The sequence below is a fragment of the Typopeltis vanoorti genome, chromosome 17 (genome assembly GCF_054136105.1).
Source record: "Typopeltis vanoorti isolate ZY-2024b chromosome 17, IOZ_Tvanoo_1.0, whole genome shotgun sequence".
Lineage (NCBI taxonomy): Eukaryota > Metazoa > Arthropoda > Arachnida > Uropygi > Thelyphonidae > Typopeltis > Typopeltis vanoorti.
This window is the reverse complement of record NC_143565.1, coordinates 63552633-63577908: the sequence shown is the minus strand read 5'-3', so window position 1 is coordinate 63577908 and position 25276 is coordinate 63552633. Positions and strand designations below refer to the sequence as shown.

General features: G+C 37.4%; 1 protein-coding gene across 2 annotated transcripts in view; it reads left to right on the top strand.

Moving 5' to 3' along the window:
* The window catches only part of Ctns (lysosomal cystine transporter cystinosin), a 291830-nt gene that overhangs the window by 88705 nt on the left and 177849 nt on the right, over window positions 1–25276 (top strand). For both annotated transcript variants that reach the window (XM_090406888.1, XM_090406887.1), the window contains exon 4: window positions 17754–17933. In XM_090406888.1, coding sequence (XP_090263014.1) covers window positions 17754–17933 — 180 coding nt within the window. The remainder of the gene's footprint in view (window positions 1–17753; window positions 17934–25276) is intronic.

The window sequence follows — 25276 nt, the reverse complement described above, 5'->3', positions numbered from 1 at the left end:
TGCAAACAACTGAATATCTCCATCCAAATCTTTGCCAATATCATTAATATACAGTAATGGCCCTAAAACAGACCCCTGCGACACTCCACTAATGACTTTCCTTTTCCTGGATATTGCACCCCCATACACAACTTGTTGATACCTATCAGATAGTCAGTCTCCAATTCAATGCAGTAATCTGATATCCAACCCCATCTGCTTTAGTTTGACTGTCAACTTATCATGAGGTACTCTATCAAAAGCCTTTACAAAATCCAAGTATATTACTGTGTATCCTTCTCCTCTGTCCAAGGAAGCAGTCACTTTATTGTAATAAGTAAGTAGATTACTAAAACATGACCTCTCTTTAGCAAATCCATGCTGTCCATCAAAGATAATACCATTATAATCAACCCGACTCTGGATTCTTGTTCTCACAAGCTTCTCCAACAACTTAACCACAACACCTGACACACAGATAGGCCTATAGTTTGATGCTTGAGTTCGATCACCTCCTTTATGAAGGGGTACCCTCCTTCCACTCCTTAGGAACTTGACCAAGTGCAAGACTCGTATTAAAAAAAATATGTCAAGGCAGGTGTCAACTCCCTGGCACATTCCTTCAGAATACACGGTGATATATTATCAATTCCTACAGCCTTATTTACATCTAGTTTACTCAACTCCCCAAACACCTCTTGCTCACTTACAGTCGGTCTCTCCTCCCCATCATCAACTGCTCTCAATCTCTCCATGAAGTCACATTCACAAGATTGAAAGATCTTTATGAACTGCTCATTAAGTATCTCCAGCACACATTCTGCAATAGTTGTCTTTGTACCATTTTCTCCAATCAATGTCATCCTTCCATAATCATTCTTTCTTTTTCTGGCTACATGTCGAAAGAACGCCCTAGGATTCTTTTTGGCTTCATTAGCTAACTGCTGTTCATACCTCTCTTTAGCTACTCTCACCAACCAAGTCACCCTCCTTGCCTGGTCTTTGTAGACCTCATGAAATTGGTTATTTCCACTTCTCTTATGCTGCCTCCACAATGCCCTTTTTCTCTGTATCATATGCTTAATCTCTTTATTCATCCATCTCACACCTACCTTATTTAACCTTCTCACCCCTGGAATACATTTAGACGTTGCATCTACTAGATAGTTTTTGAAAATCCCCCAAGCTGCATTGATCTCTTTTCCAGCTAACTCCTCATTCCATGCTACACCCACAAGCTGTCTCCTGAGCTCTTCATAATCACCCCCCTTGTAGTTACACATATACCCTTTTCTCACAGGGGTCCTCACACTGCTGGCAACCACCCGGTTGGCAATCACCTCATGGTCACTCTCACCAATTGGTGAATGATTTGACACCTCATTTATAATTACATCCTCTGATGAAATGACCAAATCCAAGACCCTTAATTCTCGTGTGGCCTCTGTTACATACTGTCTGAGGTAGTTATCCCTCAAAAACTCAAGAAACTCATTTTCTTTACTTCCAGTTGCTATCTCATCATTAGAGTCTATATTGCCATAATTAAAATCACCCATAATGATCACCCTTTTCTTATTTGCTTGGCTAATTTGACTATACATTTCACTATCACCACCATCCACATTACCTGGTCTATAACAACATCCAACCAAGTATTTCATTCCATTCACCTCTATCTCACACCATACTGCCTCAAAACCACTGGCACTATTCCTGTCTTCCATCTCTACTTTGTATGGACATAACTCTTTCTCTATCATCAATAGCACTCCCTCCTCCCTTTTTACCCTTTCTATCCTCACAAAACACATCATACCCTTCCATATCTATTCCTCTCAGGATCAGGATGTCATCCTCTTCCAACCATGTCTCACTTATCCTGACAATCTTTGGGTGAACAGACACAATTAGTGCAACCATTTCATCTGCCTTGTTTCTTTGTTTCTTATACTTCTAGCATTTGTATACAAACACAAGAGCTCATTTCTGGATCTACAGCTAGTTCCACTGATACCACTCACTCGATATGATCTCTCCATGCTCGACTGGGGTCATTTCCCTTTGTGCTTCTTCATTTTAGAACCCTTTTCAATTCCAGCTGTTTCCTCTTGATCCCTGGTCATCCCATTCCTTTCCTGCCTACACATGCTGTCACCTCCTCTTGGAGCATCCACCTTTCTCACGCTGTGTACCCCTGTCCACCCTGAGCCTCCCCATTTTCCTGCTCCTCTTGCACACCCATTCTCTCATTTTCTATACTCATACCACTTACTTCCCAATTCATATCCACCTCTTCAATCTCTCCTGTCTTACTCCCCTGCTCTTCCACATCACTCCCCTCTTGATCTGATTCATTCTCTCTATTCACTTCTCTACCTTCCAGCAGCAGTCTCTCCAAGCGACTCACCATAACCACTCAAATGCAGTCCATCGCTCCCATACAGCTCACTTCATCCCTCAAAGTTATTCCACACATTAACAAACTGTACTCCCATCTCCTCGCACATTTCAGCCAGCATATCATTCATAATCCTTGCTCTCCACTTTTGATATATAAATCAAAACAAAGAAAAAAAGAACACAAAAACTGCTTTACATTCAAGACACTTGCAAACACCAGTAAACAGTAATCTCATAACTGCAAAAGTACTGTGATTCTAATATACATGATGCATGTGACTGACAAAAATAATGGAATTTTAAAGAATAATGGAATTACTCTTTAAAAAAAAGGAGGGAAAAAAAAGAAAGTGTATAAGGGATGTATTGCCTGCTAGGGGTGTGAAGAGTTTGGTGTTCTGCACTGTGAGGTGAAACAAAAAAGGTTTTGATATTATTAGCAATTTTATAACTTTAAAGTTAATATTTAGCCTGTTTAGTTGTGATTGTGTATTGTTTTTTGAGTTTCATGTACTTTTCTAATATATTGTGTGCATTGTATTGTTTCTTCTTCTTGATGATGGTGGCCATTTATTGTTACATTATTGCCCTGCCTGCTGCTGTTTGAAGAGTATACATTTTGAATAGTATTATTCAAGATTTTGTAGCATGTTGCATCTGTGTCATATGCTTTCCATCATTTAAAAATGTGGCAGGTAGGAGATGGAGGAGTGTTTGTTTTCATGAAATGTAGCAACAAAGCATACTAAAAATAGGACATCATTTTTACTGAAAGAAAACTATCTATAAGAAAGAATGTTTATTCATGTTATCATAAATAGAATTTAGCTTGATGTAATTTCTAAATAATTATTATTATTATTTTTTTTTTCGCTAGAGGTTATGCCAGTAGAATAACCTGTTATCAAATCATTGTTTCTCTAGCTTACTGTATGTAATGTAACTTAGCTTGTCCTGTATATTTGTATATGCTCCAGATGATGATCTTAATATGAAAATTGAAACGTCGGGAAATTAAGAGTTTTTTATAACACTGTTGTACAGTACATAATTTCTAAAATGAATGCTGATCACCGTGCAACACTAAAAGAAAGGAGAAAATTGCTGCACTACTGAAGAAGATAACACCTGATGACTTGCAGCACAGATTCCAACAATTGAAAATTCTTATGCAATTGTAATAATAAACCACATTTTTGCAACCGGTCTTGTTAATTAATAGCCACACCTCATATTTAATGATCACTTTATTAGAATGTTGCAGCCTGGTAAAGCAGACTTTATTCCTAGGCGAATAAGGAGTGGTAAAGTGCAGGATGAGTTCTGAATATTGAGTTACTGATTGTCAGTAAAGTACGAGAACTAGAGATGGAATTTCACCATGCATTTTAGGGGAATATGCTGTGGACCAGACTGTGCCATTAACCTGGTTGTTTAATAAAAGTCTTAGAATGAGAAATAGTTCTTCCTGAAAACTGAAAAGAGGTTAAGATAATGCTACTGCATAGAATGGAAGTATCAAACTATAGGCCTGCTTGCATATCTTCTGTAGTTAAGATTTTGGAGAAATTAGTAAGAGAGCTTGTATACAGAACTGGGAAGATGAGAGCAATATTATTTAAGCAGACCAGCATGGATTTGTTAAGGGTGTTCCTGTTTTTTTAATCTAGTTACCTTTTAACAATAGAGTAACAAGAACAGTAGATGAAGGTACTGTAATTCTTGGGTTTTGCAAAGGCATTTGACAAAGCGACATGTGACAAGTTGGGTTTGAGGTTGTGTCATATGGGTTTAGATACCAGACTTGTATATGGAGAACAGTATCAGTTAGCAGGAAGGTTACAAGTGGAGTTCCACAGTGTTCCTTACTGGGACCATTCTTGTTCAGCCTTTATGTCAGTGGTATTGTCACTGGACTACAGGGAAATATTCAGTTGTTTGCAGATGATGTGAAGTTTGGGAAGTTTATTAGTGATAGTGCTGATGTTTTAGCTCTTCCAGAGGATTTGAATAAGCTGCTCTTCTCTTCCACTCTGCATTATCATACTGAAGCAATAAACTCATTATCTTCCCTTTGCCACACTCTGCTATGCTATTCATAGCATCAATTTCAAATCTCCTGCTACACAATTCCTGCTCCTGCATCATTCATGCCAACTATCATTATCATCTCCTCTACATTTTCACCTCACTTCAATACCATCACCAAACTCTGAATCATTCCTCCTAGCAAGCACTCCTCTGGAACTCAAGTCTGTGCATCCGAAATCACTGAATCTCCATACATGACACTCTGAACAACTTCATTCATTATCTTAAAAGGTACCTGTGACATGACTATAAACAACACAATAACCACAGTAATTAACACAATAACCACAGTAATTAACTTTAATGAAATAAAAGTACAGATATTTTGTACTGAAAATAACAGTACATCATCTGTGCATAAAAACAATCAAAGAAATGAAAATACAAGGTAAATAAATAAGTACAGATATTTTGTACTGAAAATAACAGTACATCATCTGTGCATAAAAACAAACAAATCAAAGAAATGAGAATACAAGGTAAATACAACAATCGGTTTATCAATTAAAAACTATTACAATGTACTAGAAATTAATACATTTATAAATATTATTAATATTATATCAGTCTTTCTTCTGCCAATTATCTTCTTCTCCCTTCTACGTGTTAGGCCTACTGGCCTGTTATAGAGCTATCTTAAGACCTTATAAGTCGGACCCGTCCCGAGGATAAGGTAACTAGCCCTATGCCTCTCGGTATACTCCATGGCTGTAGCTGCATGTGTTCACGGGACCAGTTTGCCTGCTTTGTGGGAGGAAAACCCCCAGATAAACTGGGGAGAAAAACCCTGCTGTCCACACCCAAGACAGGCTAACTTGGCTATGTCTGAGAAAGATTCTTAACCCCTTAACGTACCAATTAAAAATCAGAAAGCACTCGTTTTTCTGCCAATTTTTTGGGCGAGTTTTGGCGAGGGTGATTTGCTGGATCAAATTGTGCAAACGCAAACGAAATAGCCGATACACGCTGTTGGCAACTTTTATTGGCTGAAAGGAAATAGGCACAAGATTGTCTAGCGTCTATATTCGGTTATATTTATATGTGAAACCAAAATTCAAAATCAATTTTGGTGCAATAAACAAAAGATGTGTCACAGACGTCTTTGTATGTGAAGGGGTTAAGCTCCTCACATCAGCAATGGAAATTGAACCCAGGACACTCCTTTCCCAGGCATATGGTTGCAAAGCACATTGCCACAAGCTAACAGCGAGGACATTAATATTATAAATATTATTATTAATATTAATATATTAATTTATAGCATGTAGCAACAGTTTTTAATTGGTAAATGGTGTGGGAGCAATCTCCCACACACATATTCCTGATTCTTTGATTTGCTTGTTTCTATACACTGATGATGTACTGTTATTTTCAGTATGAAATATTTGTACTTTCATTTCATTAAACTTAATTACTGTGGTTATCGTGTAATTTTGTTGTTTTCATTCATTATTTTCTCACTGGCATCCCTGTTCCTTCCGACTTCCCATGTATCCCACGTTCCTCTCCTCCTTCTTTTCTCCTTGCTCTCCCACACACGTATTTCATGCCTACTCTCATTTCCCTCACACTAGCCCACATTGCTAGCCTCCTAATCTCTTCATTCATCCTCCTCAACTCAGACTTCATGCCTTCCATCTCCTTTCTTAGCAGGTCTACTTCTATCTCCACACATCCTGCTTTCACTCAACGTTCACTTGCATGATCACAGCCATACGACACATCATCTTCTGCCACGCTGTTCAAGGATTCAGTATAAATTGCTAACTAAATATTTTTATATTAATTTATATACATAAATAATATTAATGGAGTACGTTAAACAAATACAAATGGAAAGACTACCGAAACAAGTTCTTTGTTATCAACCATCAGGAAAAAGAAAGATTGTCCATTGAAGAGACTTCCTGATGGCAGTTCTGAGGCCATGATGATGATAATAATCAGTGCTCGACAAATATGCTTGTTCACTCACCTGTAGTGAGTAGATTTTGCTACCTAATGATTAGCAGCAGAATGAACAAAATAGTGTTTTTTATTTAATAAAAAATAATGAGTATCGAGGCTTAGGTGCTGGTTTACACTTATAATGCAATTTAATTCAATAACTAGTTGGAGGCAGTTGGAGCACCTGCAAAACTCTTTCCAGAGTGCCTCGGCTAACAGAAATAAACAAGTGTTTGAAAGGAAAAATAAGCGTAAGAGTGGGAGAGTTTCTGAAATGAAGGAAAGAGTGTTGTATGGTGACTCATTAAGAGGAGTGATTAGATGGGAGTTTAACTAAATCATACTTACCAGGTGCGAAATTTAAGGATGTAAGTGAGAGTATTAGAGTGCATAAACAGAGGATGAAAGAATTGATAGTTGTGGCGGGTACGAATGAGTTGAAAGGAGATAAATTTTTTATGAGAGAGAACTTGAAAGTATTGTTAAAGGTAGCAAAAGAAAAGAGTGACAGAGTTAGGATGGTGAGTCTGTTGCTGCGGTATGACAGAGAGGAGTTTAGAAGGAGGGCCATAATCGCAAATGACTTTATGCGCAGGTTATGCAGACGGTGTGGTGTGGAATGAGTTTGATGGGCAAAAGGATTTATACAAGATGGATGGCCTGCATTTGAATGGATTTGGTGTGCGGAGACTGGAAAAAGTGTTGCTGAATGAAGTGAAAATGGATGTGCAGAACCAGGGAAACTAGAACTACCAAGGAGGGGGGGGGGGGTGGATATGCGGACATCAGTGAGACAATTGAGTGTAAGAACGTATATAATGTACCCGAGCCAGTACTAAGGACAAGAAATCAGAATGGGATAGTTAGAATAACGCTTCAAGATACGGGTGGGACAAAGGGACCTCTGCATTTCATGTATACTAATGCTAGGAGTATTAAGAAAAAGAAGGAAGAATTTTTGGCCTTGATTGGCTCTTCCTGGCCACAGGTTATTGGCATTAGTGAAACATGGTTGACGGAAGATGATATAGTTATGGGATAGAATGTGTATGTTATAGTGTGTTTAGGAGGGACAGAGAGAATAAAATGAGGGGAGGAGTGTTATTGATGATAGCTGATGAACTGCAGCCAAGCAGAATTGAAGTTGTATCGCAGGATAGTGAAAGGAGCTCATTTGAGGCTATTTGGTGTGAGATTGAGACTGGCAGAATAAAATATACAGTTGGGTGCTGCTATAGACCAGGTGATGGAATAGATGGTGGAGATAGTATGCATAGGGAAATTGATGAAATGAGTGGAAGGAGGGTAATTATTATGGGGGATTTCAACTATGGTAACATTGATTGGAAGGAGGAGAGGACACATATGAGGAAGGAAAAGGATTTTATTCAATTATTAAGGGATAACTATCTGAGACAGCATGTAATTAAAAATACTAGGGGTGTGAGAGTGCTTGACCTGGTAATAGCATCTGAGAATTTGACTGTAATGAATATTGACCATGTTGCCACCTATTGGTGAGAGTGATCATAAGGTCTTGACCTGGAAGGTGGCTAAAGGTGTGGAATTTTCGAGTAGGACAGGGTATATGTGGAATTACCATGCTGGCAAGTATGACAAGCTTAGGCGATTGCTTGTGGATCAATGCCATGGCATGTAAAACTGCAAGGGCTGGATATTGATAGAGCATGGGAGGTGGTCAAGGAGCATTTACAGGAGGTTATGGCTGATTGTTTACGTAGGGTCCGAATAGCAAAACAAGTAGGGGTTAAATGGATGAATAACACCATTATGCAAAGAAAGAAACAACTGTGGAGGGAATTTAAAGAGAAAGGTGACCTGCAGGCACATGAACGGTGTAAAGCGTAGGCCAGAAGGGTAACGGGTGTGGTAAAAAAAAAAAAAAAAAAAGCAAAAGCAGATTATGAAAGGAAACTAGCTATGCAAGCTAAAGAGAATCCCAAACAGTTCTTTCAATATACTGCAAGCAAAAAAAAAAACTGTAACAGCAGAATGATTTTAAGGAATGACGATGGTAAGGAGGTCACTGAATCAGTCGATATAGTAGAATTACTGAGCGAGCACTTTGCAAGAGTATATCATCCAGGTGGTGACATTGAAAAAATGAAGGAACCATTAGTTTATATGGGAATTGTGATGAATGAAGTAGAGGTGAATAGTCTATTACAGAATTAATGTGATATACGTGGGATTGATGGTATACCGGCACAGGTCTTTTTACGTGAAGCAGCTAAAGAATTATCAGTGCCCTTGACCATGTTGTTTAATCTGAGTCTTGGGTCTGGTTTAGTCCTGAAGGTATGGAAAGAGGGGAATATAGTTCCACTGCATAAAGGAGGATCCAGGACTACTGTTGCAAATTACCGACCGATCAGCATATCAGGAGTCGTTGTCAAGGTCTTGGAGAAAGTAGTCAAGGAAAAAATACAGGAATGGATTGATGATAATGAGATACTGTACGGGGGACAGCATGGCTTTGTGAAGGGTAGATCATACCTCGGTAACTTGCTCAAGTTTTATAACACAGTGACGGCTGAACTGGATTAGGGTAATGGGTTTACAGTGATTCTACTGGACCTGAAAGGCCTTTGACAGGACACCACATGGAATTCTAATCCGTAAACTGCAACATATGGGAATGGATATAGAGTTGGTGAGATGGATAGGTGGGTGGTTGTTGGAGAGATATCAGAGAGTAGTTTATTCAGGAGGTCAGTCCAGAAGATGACCTGTGACTAGTGGTGTGCCACAGGGTTCTGTTCTTGGACCACTGCTGTTTAATTTGTTCATTAACAATATAGGGAAGGATCTAAGTGGAACAATTCATTTATTCACTGATGATGCAAAGTTGGGTAGGGCGATAGTGAATGCAGAAGATGTCAAAGTCTTGTAGGATGACTTGGATAGATTGGAGTTCTGGGCTAAGGAGAATGGATGTCAATTTAATGTGGCAAAATGTAAGGTTATACATTTTGTGGTGAAAAGATTAGCAGCAGTATACCACATTGGTGGAACTGTACTCCAGGAGATTGATGAATCCAGGGACTTTGTTGGTGGATAGGAAGATGAAGTTTAGCGGGCACATTGCAAAAGTGGCTAAATCAGCTCATCAACTCACTTGGTTGTTGAAAAATACTTTGACGAGCAGAGACAAGCAAGTTATTGTACCTCTGTTCCCAGCCTTGATAAGACCTCATCTCAACTACTGTGCCCAGATTTGGTCACCTAGATTTCTTCTTGATGGGGAGGAGGTGAAGAGGATCCAGGCAAGTGACCAAGATGATAGCAGGTCTATGGAATGAACCTTATGAGAACAGGTTGAAGATTTGTGGGTTGCAGAAATGGGAAGATATGAATGGGACATTGAAATTGCTAAAGGATTTCTATAGGATTAATTCAGAGGATATTTTTGAGATCAGGACTGGTGGTGGGAGAACTAGTGGTCACCTATGGAAGCTGGGCAAGAGTGTGGTTAGCAAGGGTGTTAGAGCTGATTTCTTTACTTCTAGAGTGGCAAATGAGTGGAATAAGCTGCCAGAGTCTGTTGTGGGTGTTATGACGGTGAGTGAGTTCAAGGCAAGGTATGATAGATACTGTGAGAATGTCGTATAGTTGTGTGGACATGATGTTTAGGGCCTCCCTCGATGAGTCTAAGGACTCCCTGGAGTCACCCGTAATAATAATAACTACGGCACAAAGAAAAATAATTAAATATAATTTAATCATTTCAATATTTCATCTGTCACAGACATCTTCAGGGATACAATGTTGAAACTGTAATAACACACACACATAAGAAACAATAAGTGAGAGAAATGATATGAGAATATATAAACAATAAAGTCTTATGAGTGGGCAGCCCTCTACAGGTGCTGTTGGCTAGCCTTAGTTGAGTGCGAGATCTGCTAACATCCACCTAGACGAACACAAAAAATACATCCATCAACTATAGTCAATCAGGTCTAGCTGACCATGCCTTGAATACCTTACACAGAATTAGATGGAAGAAAACTATCAGGCTCCATCACAGTAAATAAAAAAACTTGAAAGACTCATCTTAGAATCAGTAGGAGATTTGAAAAACCAGCCTAATCTTAATAAATATCATTGTTAAACTTGTCAACATTTGGGAAACTTAATTCTTAGGCCTCTAGTCCAACAACTAAGGCTGGTCAACACCATCAATAGAGGATGTCCCTCATAAGACTTGAGTCTTTATATATTCTAATCACATTCTTCCATTTATTGTTTCTTATGTGTTTATTGTTATGTGCTATTAAAATTTTAACTGTATTATTATTATTTAGCACTGTATTAGATTATGAGAACAGATTGTGAGTATGTGGATTGCAGACTCTAGTTAACAGGAGAAAGAGGGGTGATATGATAAATGTATATAAACTTTTGAATGGGTGTTATAGGATATCATCTGAGGAAATTTTTCATTATATGGAAAGTGGGGAGAGAACACGGGGCTTCCATGAAAGTTAAATTTATTTGCAGTCAAGAAAGGGGTAAGAGCTAGGTTTTTCTCCTAGAGAGCAGTGAGTGAATGGAATAGTTTTCCTTTAGGGGTAGTGAGTGTATCTAGTGTGAATGAATTTAAGGGAAGGTATGACAACGTGGAAAAGTGTCAAGTTATGCATTTTGGGATTAAAAGATTACCAGCTGTGTACTACATTGATGGAACAGTACTCCAAGAGATTGATGAGGCTAGGGACTTAGGGGTGTTGGTAAATAGGGAGATGAAGTTCAGGGGACACAATGATAAGGTGTCCAAGATTGCACATAGGATTACTTGATTATTGAGGAACACATTAACATCCAGAGATAAATAGGTTATTATTCCCCTTTATAAAGCTTTGATACTTCTGCATTTGGATTATTATGATCAGGTGTGGTCACCTGGATTCCTTGGAGATGAGGAGGTTGTGGAGAGGGTTCAGAGGAGAGTGACTAAGTTGGCGAGGTGATGTAAAAATGTTTCCTACATTGATAGATTGAGAGCTTGTGGATTGCAGAGGTTGGTTGATAGGTGGAGAAGAGGGGATATGATAGAAACATTTAAATTACTAAAAGTTTTTTATAAGATTGATGCAGGGAAAAGTTTCAGCTGTGTGATAGTGATGGAAGAACAAGAGATCATCCCTGGAAATTAAGGAAAAGTGTGGTTAACAAGGGTTTGAGAATGAGGTTTTTTGCCTGGAGGGTGGTGAATGAGTGGAATGCATTGCCTGACTCAGTTGCGAGTTCTTCGTCTGTAAATGAATTCAAGAAGAGATATGATAGATATTGTTTTGATAGTTTGGGTCTCCTGCAATGAGTCTACTGACTCCAAGGAGATACCCATAATAATAATAATTAGCCAGACCAGTTTATCTAAACATTTCCTTCTCATAGCCTTCCACATTACCAGGTCTATAGCAACACCCTACTAAACATTTCATCCTGTCCACCTCCACTTCACACTATACTGCTTCAAAACCACTGTCAGTATTTGCTTTTTTGCACCTCAACCCTAGATGGGCACAACTCCTCTGCTATTATTAATAACATTCTTCCTGCCTTTTTATTTTCTCTGTCTTCACAAAAGACTACATATTGCTCCATCTCTGTTCATGTCAGAATGTCATCCTTGTTCAACCATGTCTTACTTATTCCAACAATTTTTGGGTAAATGAACTATCAGTACTACAGTTTCATTCCCATTGTTTTGAATACTTCTAGCATTTGTAAACATACACTCTAGCTTATTTTTATTTCTATAACAAGTCCCAGTAACCCCACTTTTCGGACCTGACTCCTTTACACTGTCTCCCCTGTTCATTCCTCCCCGGACCTAAATGCCATCCCCACTTCCTTGACTGTCTTAATCCTTTCTTGTGCACTCACACATCTACTCCTGAAATCATCATCTACATTTTTCATGTAGTGTTCCCCTGTCCACCCTGACCTTCCCCATTTCTTTGTCCACTCTGTGTTCCTTCTCTCTTATTCTCTTCACTCACCTCTCCATTCACAAACTTACCTACCTTACTCTCCTGCTGTTCCACAACACCTCTTGCTGCCTGAGGTCTTACATTGCCTGCCTGGTTTTCCATTTCAGTCTTTTCTGACTGTAGGCATCGCCCACCAAGTATTCCTGGTGAGAATTTTACAGGGTTTACATGACTCTTTACACTGTCCCCTGTTCATTCCTCCCCAGACCTAAATGCCATCCCCACTTCCTTGACTGTCTTAATCCTTTCTTGTGCACTCACACATCTACTCCTGAAATCATCATCTACATTTTTCATGTAGTATTCCCCTGTCCACCCAGACCTTCCCCATTTCTTTGTCCACTCTGTTCCTTCTCTCTTATTCTCTTCACTCACCTCTCCATTCACAAACTTACCTACCTTACTCTCCTGCTGTTCCACATATTTTTACACACACTCTTACACCTCTTGCTGCCTGAGGTCTTGCATTGCCTGGCTGGTTTTCCATTTCGGTCTTTTCCGACTGTAGGTGACTGTAGGCATTGCCCACCAAGTATTCCTGGTGAGTTTTTACAGGGTAGTTCACCATTTCTTTCACCAACCCCCAATTTTATTCGGGCTCAGGACTGGCATTTGACTGCGATGTATTCATGACTAATCCTGATCTGCCAGTCTGTCCAAAGTACGCCAGCTTACAGGAACAATCCATCCGCTTAGATGAACACAAGTCTTACATCTGTAAACACAACTATGGTCATTCAGGCTTGGCTGACCATGTCTTGGACACCACCCACAGAGTATCATGGAAGAAAACCACCATGCTCCATCACAGCAAATTCAAGAAAGAGAGACTATTCTTAGAAGCAGCAGCAGCTCTTAGAAATCAACCAAATCTTAATAAATACAGTTGCATTAAGCTTCCGAAAATTTGGGAAACACTCATCACCAGAGATCCTACTTTATGTTCCAGGCCACTTACAACCACCCTTAGAGGGCGCTCCACCTAGATAGGACTTTAGTGTCACCCACGTGGTTGGGCTTAGTACTGTATGATATTTGTGTTATGTTACATTAGTTATTTTTGTAATCCCCGTAGATGTCCTAGTGACGAGGACGAAATATAAAAAGTATTAAATTCTTTTTAATCCTTTCTGAGTGTTGTAAAAAATCCATTAAACCTCCAACATTATGTCTTCACAGCACTTAAGCCTCTATACATGATCTCTATGAGACCGGCTAACTCACCTTTAATCGAAAGAGACTAGATGACAGGAATTGAACCAATTCTTTTTGACCAAAGGGCTTCATCTATACTGACTGAGCTACCGAGGCTCTTGGTCTTACATTCACTTCAGTCATTCTCTCTTGCAGCAACAGTTTCTCCAAATGACTTGCACCAGATCCATTCAAATGTAGCCATCTCTTTTATACAACTCCATCCACCCCTCATACTCATCCCACACATTCACAAAATGAACTCCTTTCTCCTGACACAACTCTGCTGGCATACCATTCATAATCTTTGCTTGTCTTCTCAACTCATCATTATCATACCTGGGCAACATGCTGACTATCTTACCTACCACACTGTTATCGTTCACTCTCCTCAACAGCCTCATGCCATCCCTTCTTCATTCTTCTTGTTACCAGTCAAAATCATTTGTGTCTACTACCAATATCAACTGTTTTGCTTACATACTCTTATCCAATGCTTCAACCACCCTGCTCATTCTACCTCCCAAAAAACAGACTTTGTGCACCTTTTTACTCACCACATCTCTTATCATTGAATATCCATACATTGCTACTCTCAAATCATTCAATATTTCTTTTAAATCTTTTGTCCCATTCTTCCTTACATCCCCATGCAAATCTGTAATTCTCCTCAGTTCATTCCTCATATGTTTAATCTCTTACCTCATCTTTACCAACTCTGCTTTCATATCTTCAGTTAGTTTTTCAGTGCCATTTATGCAAATTGCATTTTCACTACCTTTCACATCCGCTCTCTTGCAACTCATTGCTGCTAACTCTCCACCAGTTCTCTTACTGCTTAATGCCACTAACTTGCCTCCACCTATGCATGCTATCTTACCATTCAACATCACTAACTCATTGCCACTTTCACTTGCTGTCTTACCATTGCCACTCAAGAACTCAACCGTACCGTCAACTCTGTTTACTCCTATAGCTATATCCACGATCTTTTGCTTGCTACTACTTACATTTAATGATATTTCATAATCCATAAGTATGCTTGCACTTCTTACACACCCAAACTCTCTCATCTCTCCTATTTTTCTTCTCCACATAAATATCTTCTGTCTCTCCCCAAACATACACACTGCATTCATATCTCACCATTTTTTGAAAAATCCATGCCACTTGCATTCGTCTTTTGTGCCATCTAATGTTTCACTGTCATTTTACTCACGCTCAAAGCTGCACACAAGAAACTCAAAGAAATTTAATAAATACAGAAGTATAACTACACCAAACATTGCCTACTGATCACAACTGTCATATAACAATATTCAAAAAACTAATTATTGTTAATGCCACACACAATTTTAAATTTTAAACTTGTCTTTTCACAGAGATCTCCATGAACACAGTTCTCTCTTCACCACCTAGTGCAGTGGTGGCGAACCTTTTTATGTCCATGTGCCAAAAGTTTACAAATTGAGTTGCTGACGTGCCAGCGTGTGCCAAAAATTTACAAATCAAGTTGCTGACGCGGCGGTCACGTCAGCAACTAATTAATACAACACTAATTGATTAACATTAATTAATACAAAATTAATTGCAGAATTTTATTGAGACAAGTTTAAAAATTAATATAGAATTTCATAATAATGAATACATAATTTGACATACACATTGTCGTATTATTATTAACCTATTATCAATTTATTAATTTATCAATATCAATATATCAATTTATTAATGAGATTTTTGCTGTTGTACATTAGATGCCAAATGCTTTATATCAGGTTCATATTTTGTCACTTTTAGTAATACACACACGGAACTAGATTCATCAGTCATTCTATTTCTTAAACTGTCTTTTATAAAATCCATTTCAAAAAATAATGATGCACAGGCATATGTAGAGGAGAAAATTGATTATATAGCCATCACTAGTTTTTTTAAACAAAAGGTTTCAGGAATGGCATTCCAAGTTCTCAGTATTTCCTCTTCTGCATTCTTTTTAATTGCCCCCAATAATCGATCATTTTCCATTATTTCCAAGTCATTTCTCATATCAACAAACTTTTGTTTCCATATAGAACTAGATTGAAAATCGATTAGTTGCATTTCTATATCTTCCAAATTCAGCCACTCAAAAATCTCCAAATTGAGTTTATCTGTTGATGTTGTGTCCAGATGCAAAATAAATTTTGATGTCTCTGCAAATTGCCTAAACTACATAAATCTTGAAGAAAATTCGTTGATTATCGACTGAATAACTGTAGAAAACTCTTTTGTCAATTTAACTTGATCTGTTTTTTCATGGGATTCTAGATCTGCAAAGACTTTTTTTGTATTTGGAAAATATCGGAAGGTATTGGAAATGACGTCACGATTAAAAATTGGTAATTTAACTTCAAATGCTTTGATTAAATCAAACATGACAATAAGGGAAGGTATCAGGATTTCGAAATCCTGATAAACCACCCAAATATCAACAATAAAGATGGTATGAAAATTCCAAGGATCTGGATGGCACACATTCAGTCAACCTAATATGAAAGATTCAACATAAGTCAGGACTCTAGCCAATCTGCTAGTATTAGAAACCATTCCACTCCAAATGGCTGGAATGATGTTAATATATGTATATAGTAGACAACACAAATAATAGGACTCTAGCGTTGATGTATAATTTTTTTTTTTTTTTTTTCACCAGAGGTCAGGCCAACAATTATGGTAGCGGTTGGTCAGTGTCTTTAACGAACCAGTCTGATTGTAATATAGCTTGTTTCTTGTGTATATTTGTACGCTCCAGAAGATGACCTTGACATAAAGGTCGAAACATGGAATTGTAAATTTTAGTAATATTAAACTAAAGTTTTTATTCAAACACAGTAGTTGTCTCCATAATTTCCAAAAATGCATTCGAATCACCGTGCAAGCCTAAAAGAAAGTAAATGAAATCTTTTCTATTCCCATTAAATGTCCTCCAACCAACAACTTATGAGCTCATCTACAGTAAGCTCCTTTTCTTTTTATGGGATCAGTTTATTGAAAACTTTAAATATATAGTTTGTGCAGACTGCTCTGGCACTTGGCTTTGTTATTTAGCTGTTGTCGAGTTTAAATGATGTCTAATCATTAAATAATGTTTATAATCATTTTTTCACCAGAGGTCAGGCCAACAATTGTGGTAGCGGTTGGTCAGTGTCTTTAACGAACCAGTCTGATTGTAGTATAGCTTGTTTCTTGTGTATATTTGTACGCTCCAGAAGATGACCTTGACATAAAGGTCGAAACATGGAATTGTAAATTTTAGTAATATTAAACTAAAGTTTTTATTCAAACACGGTAGTTGTCTCCATAATTTCCAAAAATGCATTCGAATCACCGTGCAAGCCTAAAAGAAAGTAAATGAAATCTTTTCTTTTCCCATTAAATGTCCTCCAACCAACAACTTATGAGCTCATCTACAGTAAGCTCCTTTTCTTTTTATGGGATCAGTTTATTGAAAACTTTAAATATATAGCTTGTGCAGACTGCTCTGGCACTTAGCTTTGTTATTTACCCCCCCCCCTCCCCTCATAAAAAGGTTTTAATATTTATTGTTATTATTAGCATGAGAACTCCATAGACTTCCATTATAAAAATACAGCCACTGTTGTCAAGTCTAATCATTAAATAATGTTTATAATCATTGTTTTCATTATAAACATTATTTAACATTATTGTGAAGTAATGTTTAATTATTTAACAATACATTATTAAACATTATTGTTATATATGGATTTGTATAAATTTATAAACGCAAAACATAGTGAAAGAACTTGACATGTATTTAGAGAGAATACCTCAATTTTTCATTGACATCCAGTATAATTCCTGGTTATAATGCCCACATTTTCTTGTGATTAGTATTATAGAAGAGTTTTTTTATGATATATTTCCAATTTTACTATCATATTGTGAAAACAAAAACTGTATATATCCTTATTATGTAAATATATGTCAACTTTAATGGTAGCATTATGTGTGGCAGATGTATGTTTGTAGTGGAGTGGAGTGCCCTCCTGCATTGAGTCCTTGGAGGTGTGATGCAATAATAATTGGAAATATTTTTTTCCAATATTTTCTTTATAGCAACTCAACAAATGCAACAGTATTCTTGAACTTCATATATCCTGATCATAACATCATAAATAATTTACACAATAACTGCAAGATAGACATAGGCACTACTGGTCCTGTAAATTATACGGTTACAGCACGGAAAGCTGGACACAGTGTCTTAAAACTTAATGTTACTCCAAAATGGATTGAGTAAGTACTTTTTTGATTTAAAATATTATTTCTACATTTCATTATATTATTATTTGCAATAACATAATGAAATATAATATTATTTGTAAGTTTCATTACAGTTATATTTCCAAGAAAGCTTAAGCTTCCTATTCAATATTTAATATAATTTGTTAAAAACAGTAAACTTAAATAGTAAATGGTTTATATTCTTTTCAATATTATTTTTTCAAAATATATATGCTCTTGAAGTATGGTATTGGAAATTTATTGGTTGCAGTATTAGGGATTTGTACTTTGTGGATTAGATGCTTTGCCAACTAGAGATGCTTGTTCCTAATACAATTTTTTAAATGTGAATCCTACCCACTTGTTGTTTAACTAATAGTAAATACATCAGTACTGTGGATACCTAAGGGTTAGATAATTAGAGACTCAGCTTAAGAGACCAATATCTTTTTCAAGCTTCAAGCTTGATGTTATGACATAATTAAAAGTTATTTTGAATAGAACTTTTTTTTTATTTCTTAATCATTGGTGACACACAAATTATTATTTGAGACCTCCAGAGAGTCAAGGACTCAAGGAAAGCTAAAATCAACCATACCAGCTGTAATACCTTCCCTTAAATTCATTCACACTAGATGTACTCACTATCTCTAAAGGCAAACTATTCCACTCACTCACTGCTCTGTGAGAGGATAACCTAGCTCTTACCTTCCCCCCCCTTTCTTGACTGTGAACAAACCTGACTTCCATGGATGCCTCCATGTTCTCTCCCCAATTTTTATTTTATATAATGAAAAATTTCATCCGACGATATTGCCTAATTTAAAGCATTTATAGTACACCCACAGATGCGATACCCTTCGACACTTCTGCGCATGTCACAAGATGGAGAATTCATTCCACTAATAGGGTAATCGATCCGTCTTCTACGATAACAAAAATCAAGTTACTACTAGTACGGCGACAGACAAGAAAGCATGTGATTTCGTGTTGGTGACCAGTTCTTACATCCTTCATTTTTTTTCTCTTCTTCAGCACGAATAGACTATTCTTGGCAAGTCGCCAAGTGAAGCTCTCGCATGTGTGGGCGTACTATAGCAGATGCTGACAGTTTTCTTCTTGAATAAGTCACTTTCAAGGATGTGGTCACATTTTAAATTGGAAAACTGGATATTGCAACATTTGTGATCCCATTGAAGATTCTAATAAAGAAATGGTATAAGAGTTTTTCTCCCAATTAGTTACAAGAATAAATTGTGATGTAACAATTAAGAAGGCAAGACGTAAATTAAATATAGAGTAAGAAATTAATCCCACTTACTGAAGTGTTTTGGGAAATTTTGAATTGCAGGGGAAGAAAAAAAGCTGGTTATAATAATTATTTTATTTTAATACTGGATCCCCCAGGGATTCCAAAGACTGTGTACAGGAGGTCCACATTAATCAGTATTTACACAATAGCTATCGTATCTCTCTTTAAATGACTTCATTAACAAAGTACTCCTACCACTACCACTGACAAACAACCCATGCCATTCATTCACCAATCCCCTGGCAAAAAATCCAGTTTACCACACTTCTCATCATCATCATCTGCAGGCTACTCCATAAAACCTCATTAGTAAGTTATATATTCCTATCATATACCTTCTTTTTCTGCCTATCATTAAATGAATTTTGCTCTTTCAAACTCTGTTTTGGAAGCATTGATAATTTTTTTTTTTGCAGTTATTTCGGGCTTGAGTATAATCACTAAAGGAAGATAGAGTTCTTGGTGTAGGTCAGTTATGGTATGCTTGATTTTTGGTTTGTCTAGCCTTGGCATATTTTTTTGGAGAATCTAGGCTTAAGGGATGGTAGTTCAAAGTAGTGTGGGGAATGTATGTTTCTATGCCAGTAAGGATTTAGTGATATGTTTGGGTTAGAAGGCTGAAAACAATAGTCCAACCATGGAAATGAGACATAGAAGTCATGCAAGCCATCCGACTTGGCACTAGATTGTGGTCTGAATTACCTAGGAGGCCTGCTCCATTCACTCTGTACTTGGAAGGGTCACTGGTGAGGAAGAAATCTGGGGGTGTTTGAGGAGTTGTTAGGGTTATCTGGTAATTTGTGTAAGGTCATTAGTGATGACAAATGTTTCAGCATCTCTGCCTGCTTAGTCTGTGCAACTGGAAGAGGAAAGCCAGTTGGTGTTGTGGACATTAAAATCTGCAAGGAAGATGATTTCACTGTTAGGGAAGCATATCTGTAGAAGATCAATGTTTAAGGAGAGGAAGTTAAAGCTCATGGTTTGAGGCATTGGGGGAGCGATAGAGACAGATGAATTTGACTGAGTGGGGCAGAGAGATTTTCAACCAAAGGAGGTCAAAATCAGGCAGTTCTAGGTTGGGTGCTCTGGCATGGTATGTCAGAGTGGATATATGTGTAGATACCACACTTGGGTTGAAAATATTTTGTGTAGTTAGGAAAGTTAAGATGAGTAGTTCCTTTATTTTGAATACTTCTGCATTTGTAGACACATACTAGCTTATATCTGGTTCTCTAAAGACTTTCACTGACCCTCACTTCTCATATATAACTCCTCCATATCTTCCCTACCCCAGCATTCTTCTCTGTGAACATTGATCCTTACACCTCTTCTCAGACCTGTTTGTTTCCCCCCACATCCTTTTTCATCTTAATCCTTTCTTGTACTCTTACATATCTGCTCCTCCTGTATTCATCATCCACTCTTCTCACTACCTTCAGGAAGAATGGTCCAAATGGAAAGTATGCCCCATAGGATTGTTGCAGCCATTTCAGCAAAAGGAGGTCCTACATGTTATTAATGTGACTATTAAATTATTTAAGGAATTTACAACGTATACTGGAATATTAATTAACAGAAATTTTAATAAATACCTCCTATATTTCGGCAATATCACATTGCCATTTTCATGGGACATACAACTATGACACATGCACGTAGGCACTACAAAAAGCAAATGAAGCAGAAGAGAGAAAACTACTGTTGTTCCTAGAGTCCTAAAGGTGTCCCTAGTGGGCTATATTGGGTAGTCTTGGCACCCCAATGCGCTCACACACTATACTGGCAATACACCATCGCACATAAAAAAAAAAAAGTCAGCCCACTTCAAAGCCAGTATAGAAAACTTCTCACTCCAAAATACTGACATAATGGTCAGTTTTGACGTCTCCTCCTTATTCACAAATGTCCCACTCAAGGAAACCTTAGAGCTCATCCAAACCAAATTTCCTCCCAATATCTCAGCCTTATTTCACTTCACAATTAACTCAGGCTATTTCATTTGGCAAGGAAAATGCTACAAACAGATAGAGGGGACAGCCATAGGTTCACCACTCTCCCCACCCCTGGCAAACTTCTTTATGAAGACTTTTGAAAAGAAAGCCTTAAACTCAGCCCCACTCCTTCTTAACACACTTAAACAACCAAAATCCCAGAATCCAGTTGACCTTGGAAAAAGAGGAAAACAACAGTCTCCCTTTTCTAGACACTCTAATCACTCACCAGCCTGATGGATCCTTGGTTTTCTCTCTTTACAGAAAACCCACCCATACAGGTAGATACATTCACCAGCAACCCCCCCCCCACACACACACACAACAATATGGGGTTATAAAAACACTATATAACAGGGCAAAATTAATCTGTTCAGATGACAATGCCCTAACCACTGAACTAAATCCTTAACACTTTCTTAGCCAATGGCTACAACCACCCAAAAATATTAAAACCAGTTAACCACAACCCCCTACTTCCTCCCTCATAACAAAGATTATACTAAATCCATCACCATTCCCTATATCTGGGGCACCTCTGAAAAGTTAACCAAAATCTTAAAAAAATATGACCTACTTCTTGTTACAAACCATATAAAAAATTGGCATCTCTTATCTGATCCACCAAAGACCAACCACTTCCCCTAGGTATACCTGGGGTATACCAAGTCCCTTGCAGCTGTAAACTGTCCTACTTTGGTCAAACAGGCAGGACAGCAAATGTCAGGATTTTGGAACACAAAGACTACATCCAGTTTCACCAGTACAGCCACTCTGGGCTTGCAGACCATGCTCTGGATACCCACTACAGAATACGTTGGAAGAAAGCCACTTTAATATACCACAGCAAATTTAAATATGAAAGATTATTCATGGAATCAGCCTCAGCTTTAAAAAAACTTTCCAAACCTCAACAAATTTGGGTGCATGAGATTGCCCCAAATTTGGGAAGCTTGCATCATGAGAACTTCAGCCCAACAGCCAAGACAACGCAATATAGCCCTAGGGGGCACCTTTAGGGCTCTAGTTTTCTCTTTCTGCTTCATTTGCTTTTTGTAGTGCCTGCGTGCACATGTCATAGTTGTATGTTCCCATGAAAATGGCGATGTGACATTAACGAAATATAGGAGGTATTTATTATAGTTTCTGTTAATTAATATTCCAGTGTACAATGTAAATTCCTAAAATAATTTAATAGTCCTGTTACCAATGCTTAAGCCTATCTACAAGAACATGTTATTAATGTAGATGCCATCGCTGTTTGTTCCTCACTCTATGGTATTCTTTGACTTCTTTCCAAGCAGTGTACATGAGCAGATAAGCCATCTAATCTCATGTCCATGTTGCATTAAGGTTCTGTAATGTTGTAAGCACTTCCAAATCATCTACCTCTATTCTTCCATCATTCAATGTCATTTGGAATTTCAGTGTTTCCACCATTACAAAATGATCAGTAAGTAACAGAACTCTTTGATTTGCTTCTAAACCACCTTACATTCAACACTTACTGAAATCATTCTTCCATAGTTCTTCCTTTTACTCATCACACATTGAAAAAAAAACTCTTTGGGATTTGTTTTGGCCTTGTCAACTACTTTTTCATTAGCTTCAGCCTTCCTTGCATTACAGGTCTTGCCATATTGTCTGTAGACTTGCTAATTGCTTCTTTTATATATATATATATATATTTCCTCCACACTCTTTTCTTTTTCTATATGTCCTGCTTAATGATGCTGTTTTTTTCATATAACTCTTCCTAACTCAGCTAATAGTCTGATGCTGCTGCTGCTTCAAATATTGCATCATCTCTCATTCACTACTGACATCTCTCTTCTCCACATTCTTATGCCGTGGCACTGCTCTAAGCTGACTTCTCAGTTTATCATAATCACCTGCTTTGTAATTCCACATATACACCTTCTTAACAGAATTGTGTGTCTCACAGTTTCTGATAAGTTCTGTCATCACCAGATCAAGCACTCTTGAACTTCAAGTTCCCTATTATCCCTTATTTTGAATACTTTAGTATACATATAAACTGCAAGTTTTTGGAATTGTAGGATGAAGAATTAATATAAAGTGTAAACCTTGTATTGATTTTCCCACTAAAGTTAAAACCTGGGGAGCAGCATTTGTCATGTGATCATTCTCACATTTACTCACCTCTAGGTTTCATGCACCCCACTCACCTGTATCTTCCCTAAACACAAGTATTTTTGTCCATCTAACTCATTCTGACATGAGTGAATTGAAATGACTGTAATTATGCCTGAAGCAATATACATAGGTTGTTCCTCCTGCACAACCTATGCATTGAGTTGTAGCTCTTCTTCTCAGTTTGCCCCTATTATACCACACCATGGAAGCAGACGCATAATTTGTACTTATTCTCTTGTACTAGCAATAACTCTTTCATTTGCATATCACACTTGTCACCCGCTAGATTATCAGTACAGTGAAAATAATCCACAATTTCCCTTTCCCTCTCGGCATCTTTACAGCATTGCTAACATCCTTAATCTTGATTGCAGGGAAACAAGATTTTGTCCTACTTTATTCATCCACTCCTCTTATCATGGAATCATCATACAAAATTTGATTCTTATTCTCTCTCTTTTGCTCTTTCATACTCTTTCTCTTCTCATGTATCCCCCCCCCCTCCCCTTTTATCTTCAATGCTATGTCACCTGCCAGGCATTTCTCTTACTATTATATCTTACATTTTGTTTTGTGAAAAACTTCATTTAAGTGTACTATCTCTCTCTTTCATTAAACACACATATACACTCCACTCTCTCTCTCTCTCTCACACACACACACACCCAAATAAACCACTCATATTTCAATCAAATTCTTGAAACTCAATGTGCATAGAGAGAAGACAATTAGCTAAAATTGCCAAGATAAAATCTTCAAAAATATTTCTATTAATCCCAGAGTTCAAAACATTGACAGGTTGCATGAGCTGTAAAAAGAAATAGGACATCTTGGTCTTTCAAAAATGAGGAGTAACTCAGAGTAGATAATTGACTTGAAGAGTGAATGATTGAAAACTTTTTCTGTTGTATTAGAAAAAACAAGGATCAGTATGTAAAGCAAACATAATAGAATTTAAGGTATACTCTGAATGCATAGTGGCAGCCTCTTTGAAAATTAAGAATTTAGGATAAAAAAACTTTTCTACACTACATCACTCACATAAAATAAATTAAATTGTTGAAAAATGTAATGAATATAACAAATCTGTGTACATTGCTTATTATTATATAATAATAATAATAACAAGGCATTTGAATTAAAGATTTTAAATTATTGACAGTAAACATCAAGCAGCTGTTTGCATAGAAAGAAAGGGAGATTACTTCTCAGTCAATAAAGGTGTTAAATAAGGTAACTCAACAGCTCTAGACTTTTAGCAGCTATACTTGAGCATGTTAGTATTTTTAAAAGACCCCCCAGGAAGTCAGGGACTCATTGAGGAAGGCCACATGTCACCAATGACAGCTGTCATACCTTTTCTTGAATTTATTCATACTACCTGCACTCACAACCTCAAAGGCACTCATTCTAATCATTTACACCACACCACTATAAGAAAAAAATCTAGCTCTGTCCTCCTTGACTGCATTCATTCTCAATTTTCATCGATGCTTTCTTGTCCTCTCCCTATCCTTCATACAATGAAAAATTCTGTTTACTGATATCCTGTATGATTCTTTCAGAAGTTTGTAAGTCTCAGTCATATCATCATCATCTTTCTCATGTTTGCTAGTATCTGCAGTACACAAATTCTCACTCTGTATTCCATATTCCCGATATCATCTTTAATTCTCCTTTGCATTCTCTTCATTGTATCAGCATTGCAAAGGAAACCTGGAGATGAGACCTGTGCATAATGGTCCATTTGAAGTCATTGACAAGTCCATTGAAAAAACTTGACTGCATCAGCAAGGGTCTTAGCATCTTTAGGAAAGAAGCTAAACGATCTTTGATTTGCTGATGATATTGCTATCTTATCAGAAGACATCTCTGAATCGATGCAAATGATAAAC